Here is a 17,427-nt window from a genome sequence, read left to right on the forward strand (position 1 = left end):
TGAATGTCTGGAAGATGTGTGATGAACGCCATATGGATGCTGGCCTTCTCTCCTCTCTCTCTCATCACTGTTTTTACTTCTCCATATTACATCTCAGCTTTCTAATGGTTTTTCTCTTTTACTCAATCAGTTCCTTCCATCTCCCTCTGCCACCCTTCCTCTCTCTCTCCCTCTTTCTCTCTCACTGCCTCCCTCTTCCTCTCTCTCTCCCTCTTTCTCTCTCACTGCTTCCCTCTTCCTCTCTCACTGCCTCCCGCCTTCTCTGTCTCTCCCTGCCTCTCTCTAAGGGGTGTATTGGCATATGGGAAACATGTTCACATTGCTAAAACAAGTGGAATAGATAAACAAAAGTCAAATAAAACAATACAAAAATGAACAGTAAACATTACACTCACAAAAGTTCATTATGTGCAAATAGTTAAAGTACAAAAGGGAAAATAAATAAATATGGGTTGAATTTACAATGGTGTTTGTTCTTCACTGGTTGCCCTTTTCTTGTGGCAACAGGTCACACATCTTGCTGCTGTGATGGCACACTGTGGTATTTCACCCAATAGATACGGAAGTTTATCAAAATTGGGTTTGTTTTCAAATTCCTTGTAGGTCTGTGTAATCCGAGGGAAATATGTCTCTCTAATATGGTCATGCATTTGGCAGGAGGTTAGGAAGTGCAGCTCAGTTGCCACCTCATTTTGTGGGCAGTGTGCATATAGCAGGTCTTCTCTTCAGAGCCAGGTCTGCCTACAGCAGCCTTTCTCAATAGCAAGGCTATGCTCACTGAGTCTGTACATAGTCAAAGCTGTACTTAAGTTTGGATCAGTCACAGTAGTCAGGTATTCTGCCACTGTGTGTTTTCTGTTTAGAACCAAATAGCATTCTAGTTTGCTCTGTTTTTTTGTTAAATCTTTCCAATATGTCAAGTAATTATCTTTTTGTTTTCTCATGATTTGGTGGTGTCTAATTGTGCTGCTGTCCTGGGGCTCTGTTTGGGTTTGTGAACAGAGCCCCAGGACCAGCTTGCTTAGGGGACTATTCTCCAGGTTCATCGCTCTGTAGGTGATGGCTTTGTTATGGAGGGTTTGCGAATCGCTTCCTTTTAGGTGGTTGTAGAATTTAATGGCTCTTTTCTGGATCTTAATAATTAGCGGATATCGGAATAATTCTGCTCTGCATGCATTATTTGGTGTTTTACGTTGTACACGGAGGATATTTTTACAGAATTCTGCATGCAATCTCTCAATTTGGTGTTTGCCCCATTTTGTGAATGTTTTGATTCAATGGATTCTATAACTGATTAAAGTATTTTTAGCCAGATCCTAATTGGTATGTCGAATTGTATGTTCCTTTTGATGGCATAGAAAGCCCTTGTTGTTTCTCAGATCGTTCACAGCTTTGTGGAAGTTATCTGTGGCACTGATGTTTAGGTGGAAGTATGTTTAGGCCGACTACAAACAATCTATAACTGGGCTAATAGCTCACTAACTAGAATCAAATCCAATCTTATTGGTCACATACACATGTTATTGCAGGTGTTGCAGGTGTAGCAAAATGCTTGTGTTCCTAGCTCCAATAGTGCAGTAGCATCTAACACTTCACAATACACACAAATCTCAAAAGTAAAAGAATGGAACTAGCAAAGGATATGAACAAAATGTGCACACGTGGCTACATGCAGCTCTCGCTTTGATCTCAACACAAGCACATCTACTCACAACCGCTCATGCTGCCTACAACCAAATTTGGTTTCAGTATGTTGCACTGAAAGTGGCAAATATTTCCTTGATTCGATCAAAATTGCCATAGTAAAGGGAAACTGTGATAGTGTTAACAAGGAAAACTCTAGAACAGTGGCCACCAACCTTTTCTGAGTCAAGATCCCTTTGAGTCCAAATGCAAGCCAAGATCTACCGCTTGAAACAACCAATTAAAAACAGTACTGTAGCAATGAGGTTTGTTCAGTAAGCTACAGGTCCAATACATTATCACCGCATACTGGCTTTGCTTGAATTGCCCTGCCAATGCATTGTAGTTTGGGACATTTAAAAAATGTTTTTATACTAAAACATTTGGGGCTATATGATCACACCGGTAATAGATCTGTTGTTGTATTACTTGTGAGGCACAGCTGAGTGAGCATACATTTAAATAATTTGCTTTTTATTTTAATTTTACTGGGCTGATCTGATGGTCAGTCTCAGCGGAGGGAGAGAGCAGCAGACTGAGGGTCAGTCTCAGCAGAGGGAGAGAGCAGCAGACTGAGGGTCAGTCTCAGCAGAGGGAGAGAGCAGCAGACTGAGGGTCAGTCTCAGCGGAGGTAGAGAGCAGCAGACTGAGGGTCAGTCTCAGCGGAGGGAGGGAGCAGCAGACTGATGGTCAGTCTCAGCAGAGGGAGAGAGCAGCAGACTGAGGGTCAGTCTCAGCAGAGGGAGAGAGCAGCAGACTGAGGGTCAGTCTCAGCGGAGGGAGAGAGCAGCAGACTGAGGGTCAGTCTCAGCAGAGGGAGAGAACAGCAGACTGAGGGTCAGTCTCAGCGGAGGGAGAGAGCAGCAGACTGAGGGTCAGTCTCAGCGGAGGGAGAGAGCAGCAGACTGAGGGTCAGTCTCGGCGGAGGGAGAGAGCAGCAGACTGAGAGTCAGTCTCAGCGGAAGGAGAGAGCAGCAGACTGAGAGTCAGTCTCAGCGGAGGGAGAGAGCAGCAGACTGAGGGTCAGCCTCAGCAGAGGGAGAGAACAGCAGACTGAGGGTCAGTCTCAGCGGAGGGAGAGAGCAGCAGACTGAGAGTCAGTCTCAGCGGAAGGAGAGAGCAGCAGACAGAGTCAGTCTCAGCGGAGGGAGAGAGCAGCAGACTGAGGGTCAGCCTCAGCAGAGGGAGAGAACAGCAGACTGAGGGTCAGTCTCAGCGGAGGGAGAGAGCAGCAGACTGAGAGTCAGTCTCAGCGGAGGGAGAGAGCAGCAGACTGAGGGTCAGTCTCAGCGGAAGGAGAGAGCAGCAGACTGAGGGTCAGTCTCAGCAGAGGGAGAGAGCAGCAGACTGAGAGTCAGTCTCAGCGGAGGGAGAGAGCAGCAGACTGAGGGTCAGTCTCAGCAGAGGGAGAGAGCAGCAGACTGAGGGTCAGTCTCAGCGGAGGGAGAGAGCAGCAGGCTGAGGGTCAGTCTCAGCAGAGGGATAATCGGAATAATTCTGCTCTGCATGCATTATTTGGTGTTTTACGTTGTACACGGAGGATATTTTTACAGAATTCTGCATGCAATCTCTCAATTTGGTGTTTGCCCCATTTTGTGAATGTTTTGAATCAATGGATTCTATAACTGATTAAAGTATTTTTAGCCAGATCCTAATTGGTATGTCGAATTGTATGTTCCTTTTGATGGCATAGAAAGCCCTTGTTGTTTCTCAGATCGTTCACAGCTTTGTGGAAGTTATCTGTGGCACTGATGTTTAGGTGGAAGTATGTTTAGGCCGACTACAAACAATCTATAACTGGGCTAATAGCTCACTAACTAGAATCAAATCCAATCTTATTGGTCACATACACATGTTATTGCAGGTGTTGCAGGTGTAGCGAAATGCTTGTGTTCCTAGCTCCAATAGTGCAGTAGCATCTAACACTTCACAATACACACAAATCTCAAAAGTAAAAGAATGGAACTAGCAAAGGATATGAACAAAATGTGCACACGTGGCTACATGCAGCTCTCGCTTTGATCTCAACAGTCTCAGCAGAGGGAGAGAGCAGCAGACTGAGGGTCAGTCTCAGCGGAGGGAGAGAGCAGCAGACTGAGGGTCAGTCTCAGCAGAGGGAGAGAACAGCAGACTGAGGGTCAGTCTCAGCGGAGGGAGAGAGCAGCAGACTGAGGGTCAGTCTCAGCGGAGGGAGAGAGCAGCAGACTGAGGGTCAGTCTCAGCGGAGGGAGAGAGCAGCAGACTGAGGGTCAGTCTCGGCGGAGGGAGAGAGCAGCAGACTGAGAGTCAGTCTCAGCGGAAGGAGAGAGCAGCAGACTGAGAGTCAGTCTCAGCGGAGGGAGAGAGCAGCAGACTGAGGGTCAGCCTCAGCAGAGGGAGAGAACAGCAGACTGAGGGTCAGTCTCAGCGGAGGGAGAGAGCAGCAGACTGAGAGTCAGTCTCAGCGGAAGGAGAGAGCAGCAGACAGAGTCAGTCTCAGCGGAGGGAGAGAGCAGCAGACTGAGGTCAGCCTCAGCAGAGGGAGAGAACAGCAGACTGAGGGTCAGTCTCAGCGGAGGGAGAGAGCAGCAGACTGAGAGTCAGTCTCAGCGGAGGGAGAGAGCAGCAGACTGAGGGTCAGTCTCAGCGGAAGGAGAGAGCAGCAGACTGAGGGTCAGTCTCAGCAGAGGGAGAGAGCAGCAGACTGAGAGTCAGTCTCAGCGGAGGGAGAGAGCAGCAGACTGAGGGTCAGTCTCAGCAGAGGGAGAGAGCAGCAGACTGAGGGTCAGTCTCAGCAGAGGGAGAGAGCAGCAGACTGAGGGTCAGTCTCAGCGGAGGGAGAGAGCAGCAGGCTGAGGGTCAGTCTCAGCAGAGGGAGAGAGCAGCAGACTGAGGGTCAGTCTCAGCGGAGGGAGAGAGCAGCAGACTGAGGGTCAGCCTCAGCAGAGGGAGAGAACAGCAGACTGAGGGTCAGTCTCAGCGGAGGGAGAGAGCAGCAGACTGAGAGTCAGTCTCAGCGGAAGGAGAGAGCAGCAGACAGAGTCAGTCTCAGCGGAGGGAGAGAGCAGCAGACTGAGGGTCAGCCTCAGCAGAGGGAGAGAGCAGCAGACTGAGGGTCAGCCTCAGCAGAGGGAGAGAACAGCAGACTGAGGGTCAGTCTCAGCGGAGGGAGAGAGCAGCAGACTGAGAGTCAGTCTCAGCGGAGGGAGAGAGCAGCAGACTGAGGGTCAGTCTCAGCGGAAGGAGAGAGCAGCAGACTGAGGGTCAGTCTCAGCAGAGGGAGAGAGCAGCAGACTGAGAGTCAGTCTCAGCGGAGGGAGAGAGCAGCAGACTGAGGGTCAGTCTCAGCAGAGGGAGAGAGCAGCAGGCTGAGGGTCAGTCTCAGCAGAGGGAGAGAGCAGCAGACTGAGGGTCAGTCTCAGCGGAGGGAGAGAGCAGCAGACTGAAGGTCAGTCTCAGCAGAGGGAGAGAGCAGCAGACTGAGGGTCAGTCTCAGCGGAGGTAGAGAGCAGCAGACTGAGGGTCAGTCTCAGCGGAGGGAGAGAGCAGCAGACTGATGGTCAGTCTCAGCAGAGGGAGAGAGCAGCAGACTGAGGGTCAGTCTCAGCAGAGGGAGAGAGCAGCAGACTGAGGGTCAGTCTCAACGGAGGGAGAGAGCAGCAGACGTAGGGTCAGTCTCAGCAGAGGGAGAGAGCAGCAGACTGAGGGTCAGTCTCGGCGGAGGGAGAGAGCAGCAGACTGAGAGTCAGTCTCAGCGGAAGGAGAGAGCAGCAGACTGAGAGTCAGTCTCAGCGGAGGGAGAGAGCAGCAGACTGAGGGTCAGTCTCAGCAGAGGGAGAGAACAGCAGACTGAGGGTCAGTCTCAGCGGAGGGAGAGAGCAGCAGACTGAGGGTCAGTCTCAGCGGAGGGAGAGAGCAGCAGACTGAGGGTCAGTCTCAGCGGAGGGAGAGAGCAGCAGACTGAGGGTCAGTCTCAGCGGAAGGAGAGAGCAGCAGACTGAGGGTCAGTCTCAGCAGAGGGAGAGAGCAGCAGACAGAGTCAGTTTCAGCGGAGGGAGAGAGCAGCAGACTGAGGGTCAGTCTCAGCCGAGGGAGAGAGTAGCAGACTGAGGGTCAGTCTCAGCGGAGGGAAAGAGCAGCAGCCTGAGGGTCAGTCTCAGCGGAGGGAGAGAGCAGCAGGCTGAGGGTCAGTCTCAGTGGAGGGAGAGAACAGCAGCCTGAGGGTCAGTCTCAGCGGAGGGAGAGAGCAGCAGACTGAGGGTCAGTCTCAGCAGAGGGAGAGAGCAGCAGACTGAGGGTCAGTCTCAGTGGAGGGAGAGAACAGCAGACTAAGGGTCAGTCTCAGTGGAGGGAGAGAGCAGCAGACTGAGGGTCAGTCTCAGCGGAGGGAGAGAACAGCAGCCTGAGGGTCAGTCTCAGTGGAGGGAGAGAACAGCAGCCTGAGGGTCAGTCTCAGCGGAGGGAGAGAGCAGCAGACTGAGGGTCAGTCTCAGCGGAGGGAGAGAGCAGCAGACTGAGGGTCAGTCTCAGTAGAGGGAGAGAGCAGCAGACTGAGGGTCAGTCTCAGCGGAGGGAGAGAACAGCAGACTGAGGGTCAGTCTCAGCAGAGGGAGAGAGCAGCAGACTGAGGGTCAGTCTCAGCAGAGGGAGAGAGCAGCAGACTGAGGGTCAGTCTCAGCAGAGGGAGAGAGCAGCAGACTGAGGGTCAGTCTCAGCGGAGGGAGAGAACAGCAGACTGAGGGTCAGTCTCAGCAGAGGGAGAGAGCAGCAGACTGGGGGTCAGTCTCAGCGGAGGGAGAGAGCAGCAGACTGAGGGTCAGTCTCAGCAGAGGGAGAGAACAGCAGACTGAGGGTCCACCTCTCAACATCCCTCCACTCTCCCGTTCCTCCACTGAAACAGACCAAAAAAGGGACACCTTCTTCCAGCTGTTGGCGAAACTCAAGCCGCACCACATTATTTCCACCTCATGCACAGATTCATGTTGTTACTCCTATGACCAGAGAAAGTAAAATATTCCTTGATATTAAAAAAGACCCAAGCCACTAATAAAAACAAGCCTGTAGATACACTTTCCTACTCATTCATTACTGCTGCACTGCTTGTTGCAGAGCTGAGTGGAAATAGGAAGAAAGTGCATTTTATGACTTATAAAAGTGTTGAATACAAAGTGTTGAATACAAAGTGTTGAATACAAAGTGTTGACAGGGCTGAGTAAGAACTTAAACATGGAGTCACTCATAAAAACAGCAGCTCTTTGCTGTATTCGTGACAGTCTCTCTCTAGTCATGGTTTTAAATGTTCTGATATCTTTGCTGTATTCGTTGACAGTCTCTCTCTAGTCATGGTTTTAAATGTTCTGATATCTTTGCTGTATTCGTTGACAGTCTCTCTCTAGTCATGGTTTTAAATGTTCTGATATCTTTGCTGTAGCTTTCTTGTACTGCAGACACGGTCATCTGAGCCATCCCATTGGCCAGCGGGAGGCCTATAGTGCACTTGATTTGCTCTCCGGGCCCGCCGGGAAGGAAGAGTTTGTACCTTCAGACACATGAAAGGTTTCAAAATGGCAACAATTGGCCTGCCCGGCGCGCAGGGCAGCTGAATCAGGTGCAGCTACCGCCAATAACCAAACCCCCCAAAATGATAGAAATGCAGGGCTTTATCGCTGGGTTTTTTACAGAAATGTATAGATTGACTAGGGATGCCTTGGAGATCCATCCTGATTGACCGGTGGGGACCACTGCTCCAGAAAGTTGAGTGAAGTTCAAATTCGTTCTCTCCGTGGGCTGATATTTATTCTGTGAGGCAGTCCCGCAGGAGCTGCGTGGTCTCAGGGCTACTGCGCGAAAGTCTTCACAAGTATAGTAAGACATTGCTCTCTCTCTCTGTGTGTGTGTGTGTGTGTGTGTGGACATGTTTAATCGACCAACGGGAAAATGTATTTCTAGGGGGTTTAGGGTAAGGTTAGAATTAGTGTCAGAATTGGGGTAAGTGGTTGTGGGTTAGGTTTAGGTTTTGTGGTAAGGTTAGGGAAAACAGGATTTTGAATGGGAATCAATTGTGTGTCCCCACAAGGTTAGTTAAACAAGACTGTGTGTGTGTGTGTGTGTGTGTGTGTGTGTGTGTGTGTGTGTGTGTGTGTGCACACGCTCGCGGACATGTTTAACTACAAGAATAGTAAACAAAAACAAAAATTAGACCAACGAAAAATACTATTTCTAGGGGGTTTAGATTAAGGTTAGAATTAGTGTTAGTATTGGGGTAAGGGGTTGTGGGTTAGGAGATGGTGTCGGGGTATGGTTAGGGGTTAAGGAAATTAGGATTTAGAATGGGAATCAATTGTGTCCCCACAAGGTTAGTTAAACAAGACTGTGTGTGTTAAAGAGAAGTTTGTATAGTGGGGCTTATCGATGATGTCATAGTGTTTCCACTGTGGTGAGTGTACATTCCTGGGCAATGAGACGCCGCTGCAGCCGTGCCTGTGTGTTTTCTCTAGCTCTGTGTATACTCTGCCTTCAGTACACCTGATCTGGTATTGATCTAAACGTTCAGTTTTGAAGGAGGTCTGGCATTGATCTGAATGTCCAGTCTTGAAGGAGGTCTGGCATTGATCTGAACGTCCAGTTTTGAAGGAGGTCTGGCATTGATCTGAACGTCCAGTTGTGAAGGAGGTCTGGCATTGATCTGAACGTCCAGTTTTGAAGGAGGTCTGGCATTGATCTGAACGTCCAGTTTTGAAGGAGGTCTGGCATTGATCTGAACGTCCAGTTTTGAAGGAGGTCTGGCATTGATCTGAACGTCCAGTTTTGAAGGAGGTCTGCATTGATCTGAACTTCCAGTTTTGAAGGAGGTCTGGCATTGATCTGAACGTCCAGTTTTGAAGGAGGTCTGGCATTGATCTGAACGTCCAGTTTTGAAGGAGGTCTGGGATATAATCACATCAACAGGACTGGAGTAACAAAATCGAGAGGAGTTAGTTCCAAGGTAACAGCTTGGACACGGTGTGAGATGTAGCAGAGCATGTGTGTGTGTGTGTGGGGGGGGGTTCCTGTGCCAATCCAAAAAGCCCCTCCTCATCCTCTACCCCTCCTTAGAGTTCCCTCTCTTTTCTTCCCTCTATAATGAACATTGCACCCTCCCCCCCCCCCTTCTCCCCACCCCCTCTCTTCCCCTTCTCCCCACTCCCTCTCTTCCCCCTTCTCCCCACCCCCTCTCTTCCCCCTTCTCCCCACCCCCTCTCTTCCCCCTTCTCCCCACCCCCTCTCTTCCCCCTTCTCCCCACTCCCTCTCTTCCCCCTTCTCCCCACCCCCTTCTCCCCACCCCCTCTCTTCCCCCTTCTCCCCACCCCCTCTCTTCCCCCTTCTCCCCACTCCCTCTCTTCCCCCTTCTCCCCACCCCCTCTCTTCCCTCTTCTCCCCACCCCCTCTCTTCCCCCTTCTCCCCACTCCCTCTCTTCCCCCTTCTCCCCACCCCCTCTCTTCCCCCTTCTCCCCACTCCCTCTCTTCCCCCTTCTCCCCACCCCCTCTCTTCCCTCTTCTCCCCACCCCCTCTCTTCCCCCTTCTCCCCACTCCCTCTCTTCCCCCTTCTCCCCACTCCCTCTCTTCCCCCTTCTCCCCACCCCCTCTCTTCCCCCTTCTCCCCACCCCCTCTCTTCCCCCTTCTCCCCACTCCCTCTCTTCCCCCTTCTCCCCACCCCCTCTTCCCCCTTCTCCCCACCCCCTCTCTTCCCCCTTCTCCCCACCCCCTCTCTTCCCCCTTCTCCCCACCCCCTCTCTTCCCCCTTCTCCCCACCCCCTCTCGTCCCCTTTCTCTTTTCATTCTCTCTCCTCCTGCTGCATGACAAGGTTTATCGCTTCCCTGGGCTTCCAGGTTCAAAATATCATGATATAACACACTGTGTGTGGATGGGGGCCACTGTATGCACCAGACCATAACATGATTATCCTGCCCTCCTGGAGGACGGACACACACAGCTCAGTCAGCAAGATTTAAAGGAGTAGCACCAGCAGAACCTCACTCAGAGAGGATGGCAGAGCAGGAGAAGAGCAGATAGTATTTATTGAAGACGAACACAGACACACACATAGCAAAACAAGCACACTGATCAGACACACGGCAGACAAAGATACATGTTATAAGATCACATCTAATTTAATCTTATCTAATGTAATTGCTCCTGACTGATTGACAGAGGAACAGAGGACACATGCTGCCTGTGTGTGTGTGTGTGTGTGTGTGTGTGTGTGTGTGTGTGTGTGTGTGTGGGTCTTTCATTAGAGAGATGTTTTAAAGGGGTGGACATATTTCATTATTAATGTGTGTGAGGTCACTGGGCCAGGGACAGTGTCTAAGTACACACTCTCTCTCTCACCTTGGGATCCAGAGTTAATGTGTATCAGGTCTTCATACACCATCAGAGTGGCAGCTCTCTCTGGTAGCAGCTCCAGACTGAGAGAGGAAAACACTGGAACACACACATTTCAGTCATTTTGACATTTCAGCAGACGCTTGGCGTTGCAAGCACCATGCTCTACCAACTGAGCCACATGGGACCCACCACAGTCACTCATTTATTCATCACAATAACCCCCCCTGTGGGTCATTTTTATTCTCACTGATAAAAGGTCTACTATTGAATTTTGGTTTTCCTCTCAACTTCATGACATTCTAAACCTAGTGGTTTCTTTATTTTCTAGCATTGTGGTTTGTAGAAAACATTTTTTTTAAAGATCTTACTTGATTAGTTTAAATCTCTAGCTTTCCCTTTTCCATTCTCTGTGATCTGCCTCGACTATTAAAGCCTTGGATGGTGTTTTTCATAGCGCCCTTCGTTTTATCACAGGAGACAGGAGTTGAATTACTCAACACTGTATTCTTCACCAAAAGGTTCTCTGTAGAATCACTACAGTCTTTTTGTTTACAAAGCCCTGCTCCACAAACTCCCGACTTACCTTAGCTAACATCACTATTAAGACTTAAAATGACAAGTTCTTAAACCTGTTCACAGGGTTGGTTAACTCTGGAGACTCCTTTGGTGTCTAGAGTGTTAGGTAAATCAGCCTTTCATTTCCTTGCACCGTACGTGTGGAATGATCTACAATACACTTTAAAAATGGGAGGAATTGGTGCCTCTAGGTCATGTCAGTCGGTTGTTAAGGGACCTTTTTACAGAAGAATGTGTCTGTTTTTTATGATTGTGTTTTGCTTTTCGTGTATTGTTGTGTATTTTATTGTGTATATGAATGTGTAGTTTAATGTGTTTATTGTATTTTGATGTGTATTGTGGTGCTATACAGGGCTCACCTGGAAGAGAGACCTTGACTCCCTGTCTAACTAGCCTCCTTCTGGCTTCAAAAGAAAAACAGGCCTTATTTTATTTTAGGAATAAGGCCTGTTTTTCTTTTGAAGCCAGAAGGAGGCTAGTATCAGCTACATTTATGCCTTTACTAGACTATGAGGATACTTTATATATGAATGCTTCCGCTCAGTGTTTGAGATCAATTGACACTCTTTCCCATGGCACTTTGAGATTTATTTTAAACTGCAAAACCCTTACGCACCACTGCACTTTGTATACCAGGGTTGGCTGGCCTTCTCTAGTCACTCGTAGGCTCAGTCACTGGTATACCTTTATTTACAAAGCCATTTTGGGTTTACTACCTTTTTATTTGGGCATTTTTATTGTTAAAAAATGTGGTGGGTACTCTCTTCGTTCGCTGGACTTTATCCTGCTAACTGTTCCAAATGTCCGAACTGAATTTGGTGAAAGGGCTCTTATGTACTCTGCGCCATCATCTTGGAACACCTTACAAACTACTTTTAAACTGGAAGAACTTGTCCCGATTGGTGTTTTTGAATCACTGATGAAGGACTTTGAGGCTGATTCCCTGACCTGTCAATGTTTTTAATTTGCTGTTTTATACTCTTGTGAATTCAATGTTTTTTTACAAGATTACTTGTAGTTTTTCATGTTGTCTGTCTGTAATTTTTTTGTAATGACTTGGTGCTGCCTATCTTGGCCAGGGCACTCTTGAAAAAGAGATTTTAATCTCAATGAGCCCTTCCTGGTTAAATAAAGGTTAAATAAAAATAAATAAATAGAGAGACCTTGGTCTCAGCATTGACTCCCTGTCTAAATAAAGAGATGCTGGTCTCAGCATTGACTCCCTGTCTATATAAAGAGATGCTGGTCTCAGCATTGACTCCCTGTCTATATAAATAGACCTTGGTCTCAGCATTGACTCCCTGTCTATATAAATAGACCTTGGTCTCAGCATTGACTCCCTGTCTATATAAATAGACCTTGGTCTCAGCATTGACTCCCTGTCTATATAAATAGACCTTGGTCTCAGCATTGACTCCCTGTCTATATAAATAGACCTTGGTCTCAGCATTGACTCCCTGTCTATATAAATAGACCTTGGTCTCAGCATTGACTCCCTGTCTATATAAATAGACCTTGGTCTCAGCATTGACTACCTGTCTAAATAAAGAGATGCTGGTCTCAGCATTGACTCCCTGTCTATATAAAGAGATGCTGGTCTCAGCATTGACTCCCTGTCTATATAAATAGACCTTGGTCTCAGCATTGACTCCCTGTCTATATAAATAGACCTTGGTCTCAGCATTGACTCCCTGTCTATATAAATAGACCTTGGTCTCAGCATTGACTCCCTGTCTATATAAATAGACCTTGGTCTCAGCATTGACTCCCTGTCTATATAAATAGACCTTGGTCTCAGCATTGACTACCTGTCTAAATAAAGAGATGCTGGTCTCAGCATTGACTCCCTGTCTATATAAAGAGATGCTGGTCTCAGCATTGACTCCCTGTCTATATAAATAGACCTTGGTCTCAGCATTGACTCCCTGTCTATATAAATAGACCTTGGTCTCAGCATTGACTACCTGTCTAAATAAAGACTGAATAAAAATCAGAGACAAAAGTTCTCCTCTTTCCTCCTCCTTTCTCTGTCTTCCGGTCACTCCTCCTTTCCTCTCTGTCACTCCTCCTTTCCTCTCTCCGTCACTCCTCCTTTCCTCTCTCCGTCACTCCTCCTTTCCTCTCTCCGTCACTCCTCCTTTCCTCTCTCCGTCACTCCTCCTTTCCTCTCTGTCACTCCTCCTTTCCTCTCTCCATCACTCCTCCTTTCCTCTCTCCATCACTCCTCCTTTCCTCTCTCTGTCACTCCTTTCCTCTCTCTGTCACTCCTCTTTTCCTCTCTCTGTCACTCCTCCTTTCCTCTCTCTGTCACTCCTCCTTTCCTCTCTCTGTCACTCCTCCTTTCCTCTCTGTCACTCCTCCTTTCCTCTCTCTGTCACTCCTCCTTTCCTCTCTGTCACTCCTCCTTTCCTCTCTCTGTCACTCCTCCTTTCCTCTCTCTGTCACTCCTCTTTTCCTCTCTCCGTCACTCCTCCTTTCCTCTCTCTCCGTCACTCCTCCTTTCCTCTCTCTCCGTCACTCCTCCTTTCCTATCTCTGTCACTCCTCCTTTCCTCTCTCTGTCACTCCTAAATTGTCCAGTGCTGATAAGCATGTCTGTGTGAACAATCTGAAAGTGTTGTGTGAGGATAATGGGGGTGGTCACTTATTATAATAAAGCTGTAATGGGGCACCCTCATTATCCTCACACACCACTTTCAGATTGTGTGTGTGTGTGTGAACGCACGCACACGCACACACAGTAGATTTTACTACTTTGACCTACCGGGCAGTCTGGTGGGTCTCCAGGGGGCGGAATTTGGCACGTAGCCCTGTCTGGTTGCTGTGACAACCAGCAGGGTTCCAAGGCGGTAGGGAAAACGCAGGTAGGCATTGCCGTCAGCAGCAGAGGTCTCTGTGGTTACAGGGGTGTGGTTGGCGAAGAGCTCGATGGTGGCTCCGCCCAGGGGCTGGTGGGTGCTGGCATCACTCAGGTGAACCTTCAGAGTCACCTCTACACAGAGAGAGTGCGAGAGTTACACACTCGGCTAAGTAAGCGTCAGTGATGTAAAGTAAGATAAGTTTAAAAAAATACTTACATTCCCAAAGAAAATAACACTTTTTACTCCACACATTTTGACTGACACCTAAAAGTACTCATTACATTTGGAATGCTCAGCAGGACATGAAAATGGTCCAATTCACACACTTATCAAGAGACCATCCTTTGTCGTCATCCCTACTGCCTCTGATCTGGCAGACTCACTAAACAGAAATTCTTAATTTGTAAATTATGTCTGCGTGTTGTACTGTGCCCCTGGCTATCCTTAAATTTAAAAAAGAAGAGAATTGTGCCGTCTGGTTCACTTAATATAAGGAATTTGAAAGGATTTATACTTTTACTTTTGATACTTAAGTGTATTTAAAACCAAATACTTTTACTCAAGTAGTATTTACTGGGTGACTTTCACACTTAAACTTCAGACTTCAACTGTATATATACACACAGTAGTCCATACAGGAGTCAGGAAAAGCTTTCTGACTCAGGCACATTTGACATTGGCAGTTAACAGCCAATCACAGTGAGTGGCCAAAAGCATATTTCCTGGTTACCAGCCAATAGCGAGGCTCTGTCAAAACAATGGGCCCTTTTGCTGTTTCTTGATGCCTGAGGAAGGAAATCTCTGAGCCCACATCTCCTTTATTACTGTCATACACTTTCCTGGAAACTGCTGAATAACATACTTCCATTAAACAATTAACTCCGTTTGATAGCAGAGCATTGTAAAGCTGGCCACACCCACCCACACACCCACACACACACACCCACACACACACACACACACACACACACACACACACACACACACACACACACACACACACCTAGTTCATGCAGTGCCAGAGCTAAACTGGACAGAGCAACAACGCATTCTCTCAAGCGGAACACCCACACTGGCCAAGCTGATCTAGGCTAGACCTTTGTTAGGGCCCTATAAAATCTGATGAATAAAAAAAAAATATTATAATAATTTCAACTTTATTTAACTAGGTATGTCAGTTATTTACAACTGCAACCTGGCCAAGATAAAGCAACGCAATACAACAAAAAACAACAGAGTTACACATAGGAGAAACAAACATACAGTCAATAACAATAGAAAAGTCTATATACAGTGTGTGCAAATGGAGTAAGGAGGTAAGGCAATAACACTGGTGTGATAGATGAGCAGATGATGATGAGCAAGTAGAGATACTGGTGTACAAAAGAGCAAAAAAGTAAATAAAAACAATATGGGAATGAGGTAGGTAGTTGGGTGATTGATTACATTTATTTTTTCTCCCCAAATTCATTTTTGTTTTTCCAGGTTTCCGTTTCCCCCTGTTTTTTCAGGTTCACTCTCAAAATTGCACTTTTTAAATAGAAAAAACAGATAAATCAGAGGTCTGGGATTTTTGGGGTGGAGATCACCTTTAATTCCAGTGAGCACCTAAGTTTTTTTTGTAGCCACATGTGATGGTAGAGTTTACAAAACAAATACACACTGGGTTGATGAAAATAATCCTTATATCATTCTGCCAGGGAAGCTAGGCTACTAGGTTAACATTTCATTGAGACGTTTTTTGGGAAAGCATTTCCATCTACCAGAAGACTGTTTTCATTAGCATCATTGCCAACCGCTACACAAAGTGGTAGCTGCACGCACTGGACATACACAGACAGGGGTATTCTGGAATGGGACACAGATGGCGAAACCCCAAGTTTCACAAGAGAAATCCAAGTATTTACAACACTTTAGTTTCAGTGAGCGTGAGATAACCTTGGCAAGGTAACAGGTCAGGCCAGAACGCTAACCTTTATCACTGTGGCGAAAGGCACTGTGCATGAGTCAAACGGTGTGAGTGAGACAGAGACAGAGGACAACCAGAAAAAGAGAGCAAGACCTTTAAAAACAGAGTACACACACACACACACCCATTTCAGCTTGTTTCATAAAGGAGCTTGGCTAACAGCTTAACGGTGACTTGGTACCAACACTAAACAAATGTCTGGTCTGGCAGGTTATGTAAACAACAGTAATGTGTGCTAATGGCTAACAAGGATACTTTAGCCATACTTCATCACTGAAATAAGTAGCAGCTCAGTCTAGTAGTCACCGACAGCAAGAGGAACAATTCATTTCATCAACTCAAGACACACACCTTCCTCATCTACTTACTCCTGTGTCGTATACATGCACACGCACCGACACAAGCACACCCTCTCACACACACCCCGTCACAAACCGTGTCTCACACACACCCCCCACTCACAAACCCTGTCTCACACCCCCCCCACTCACACACACTCTCTCACAAACCATCACAAACACTCCCCTCTCACAAACACTCCCCCTCACACAAACACTCCCCCTAACACACACCCTCTCTCATCTGTCCTCTTGTTGCAGACACTTGTGTCTATGATAAGGGGAGTGGTGTCTGATCATTGGCCCTTAATTATGGCTGAAAGGGTGTGCCCCTCCCCCCTACCGTACATATACATCCTTTACCCTTACATAGACACACCCACACTTACCCCGTCCCCCAACCATGCTCTCCCTCCACTCCCAACTCCCCAGGCTGGATGATTATTCAGGTAACAGACACACAGAGGGTCAGACAGATACAGACTACAGGAGACAGACCACTACAGATTATCTATCTAGGTCGCCCGAAAATATCACTTACCTAACTAGTTGCAACAAACATTTTAAGTTTCACTGTAGTGGGTCTGGGAGAGGGAGGTATTTAAATGGTGCATCACTTCCTGTCCCAGTGTTCCGTCCTTCTTTAAGGGTACCAGCTGTGCTCACTCTGAAGAGCTCCCCTGGGAGACTGGGGCGCACGCACGCACACACACACACACACACACACACACACACACACACATTCTGATCCAATAAATCTCTGGTGACATCCTTAAACAGGCTACAGCCCTCTGAAAAAAGTGCACCGCAAAAACACACACGCATGTAGGAAGAGAAATGTTGTGTTTCAGCAGCCCTGTTAAACCAGTCGTTCTCTCAGTAACTGGCTCACGGTCAGTCTGTCGGTCTGTGTGCCATATGGAGGATAAAGGCATCAAAGATAGTTTTTCCTGACCTGATGCTGAGATCTACCACCAATTAGCCAAAGCAACAGCAGCCAGATCAGCAGGGCGTGTGTGAGACAGACAGTATGGGTGTGAGAGTTAGAGCCAGTGTGTACCATTATGTTTGTGTGAGTGTGTGTAGAGGTTATTGATCAGACCCTGCTGTGAGGTAGAGGGAGTTGGACATCATCACTGAGCCATAATAATGGCAGGAGGACCGTAGGATCCTCCGTCTGTGGCTACTAGCGGCTCTGATGGAGGGCTACTGCTGGTTATTAAACTGTCAGATCTGGTCCTAGATACTGTTAACTCCTGGTGTGTGTACCGGTTCAACCCCTGCTGGTGATTTCTCTTCCCGCTCAACGCAAACACACAAAAATGTAATAGGATAGGGATAATCCACCACAACATCTTTAACATAACCTACCATGTTCTCTCTTTAAAATATCCTGATCAATATTCCGGTACAGTAAATGAGTAGGCAGAGATTATAGTATAGAGGGAATAATCCCCTCAACTCTGCAGGAGAGGAGAGAGGGGGCTTTCTTTGGTACCATCACAACCTTTCAAACTCCTCCTTGGCACACTAGGAAACTACAGTGTTCTGTGTTCTACGAAAATAAATCCTTTGAGTCATCTCATTAATATTTGGGGGATTCCCCATCTCTCTCCGTTTCTGCTCTTATTAGGTCTATTTATCGTGCAC

The 17,427-nt window shown here is 47.5% G+C and overlaps 1 protein-coding gene across 1 annotated transcript in view; it reads right to left on the reverse strand.

Moving 5' to 3' along the window:
• The window catches only part of LOC109900375 (protein FAM171A1), a 60,469-nt gene that overhangs the window by 32,014 nt on the left and 11,028 nt on the right, over positions 1-17,427 (reverse strand). The window contains exons 2-3 of the mRNA XM_031787507.1: positions 13,374-13,601; positions 10,038-10,130 (exon numbers count right to left, since the gene is read on the reverse strand). Coding sequence (XP_031643367.1) covers positions 10,038-10,130; positions 13,374-13,601 — 321 coding nt within the window. The remainder of the gene's footprint in view (positions 1-10,037; positions 10,131-13,373; positions 13,602-17,427) is intronic.

The sequence above is a fragment of the Oncorhynchus kisutch genome, linkage group LG13 (genome assembly GCF_002021735.2).
Source record: "Oncorhynchus kisutch isolate 150728-3 linkage group LG13, Okis_V2, whole genome shotgun sequence".
NCBI lineage: Eukaryota > Metazoa > Chordata > Actinopteri > Salmoniformes > Salmonidae > Oncorhynchus > Oncorhynchus kisutch.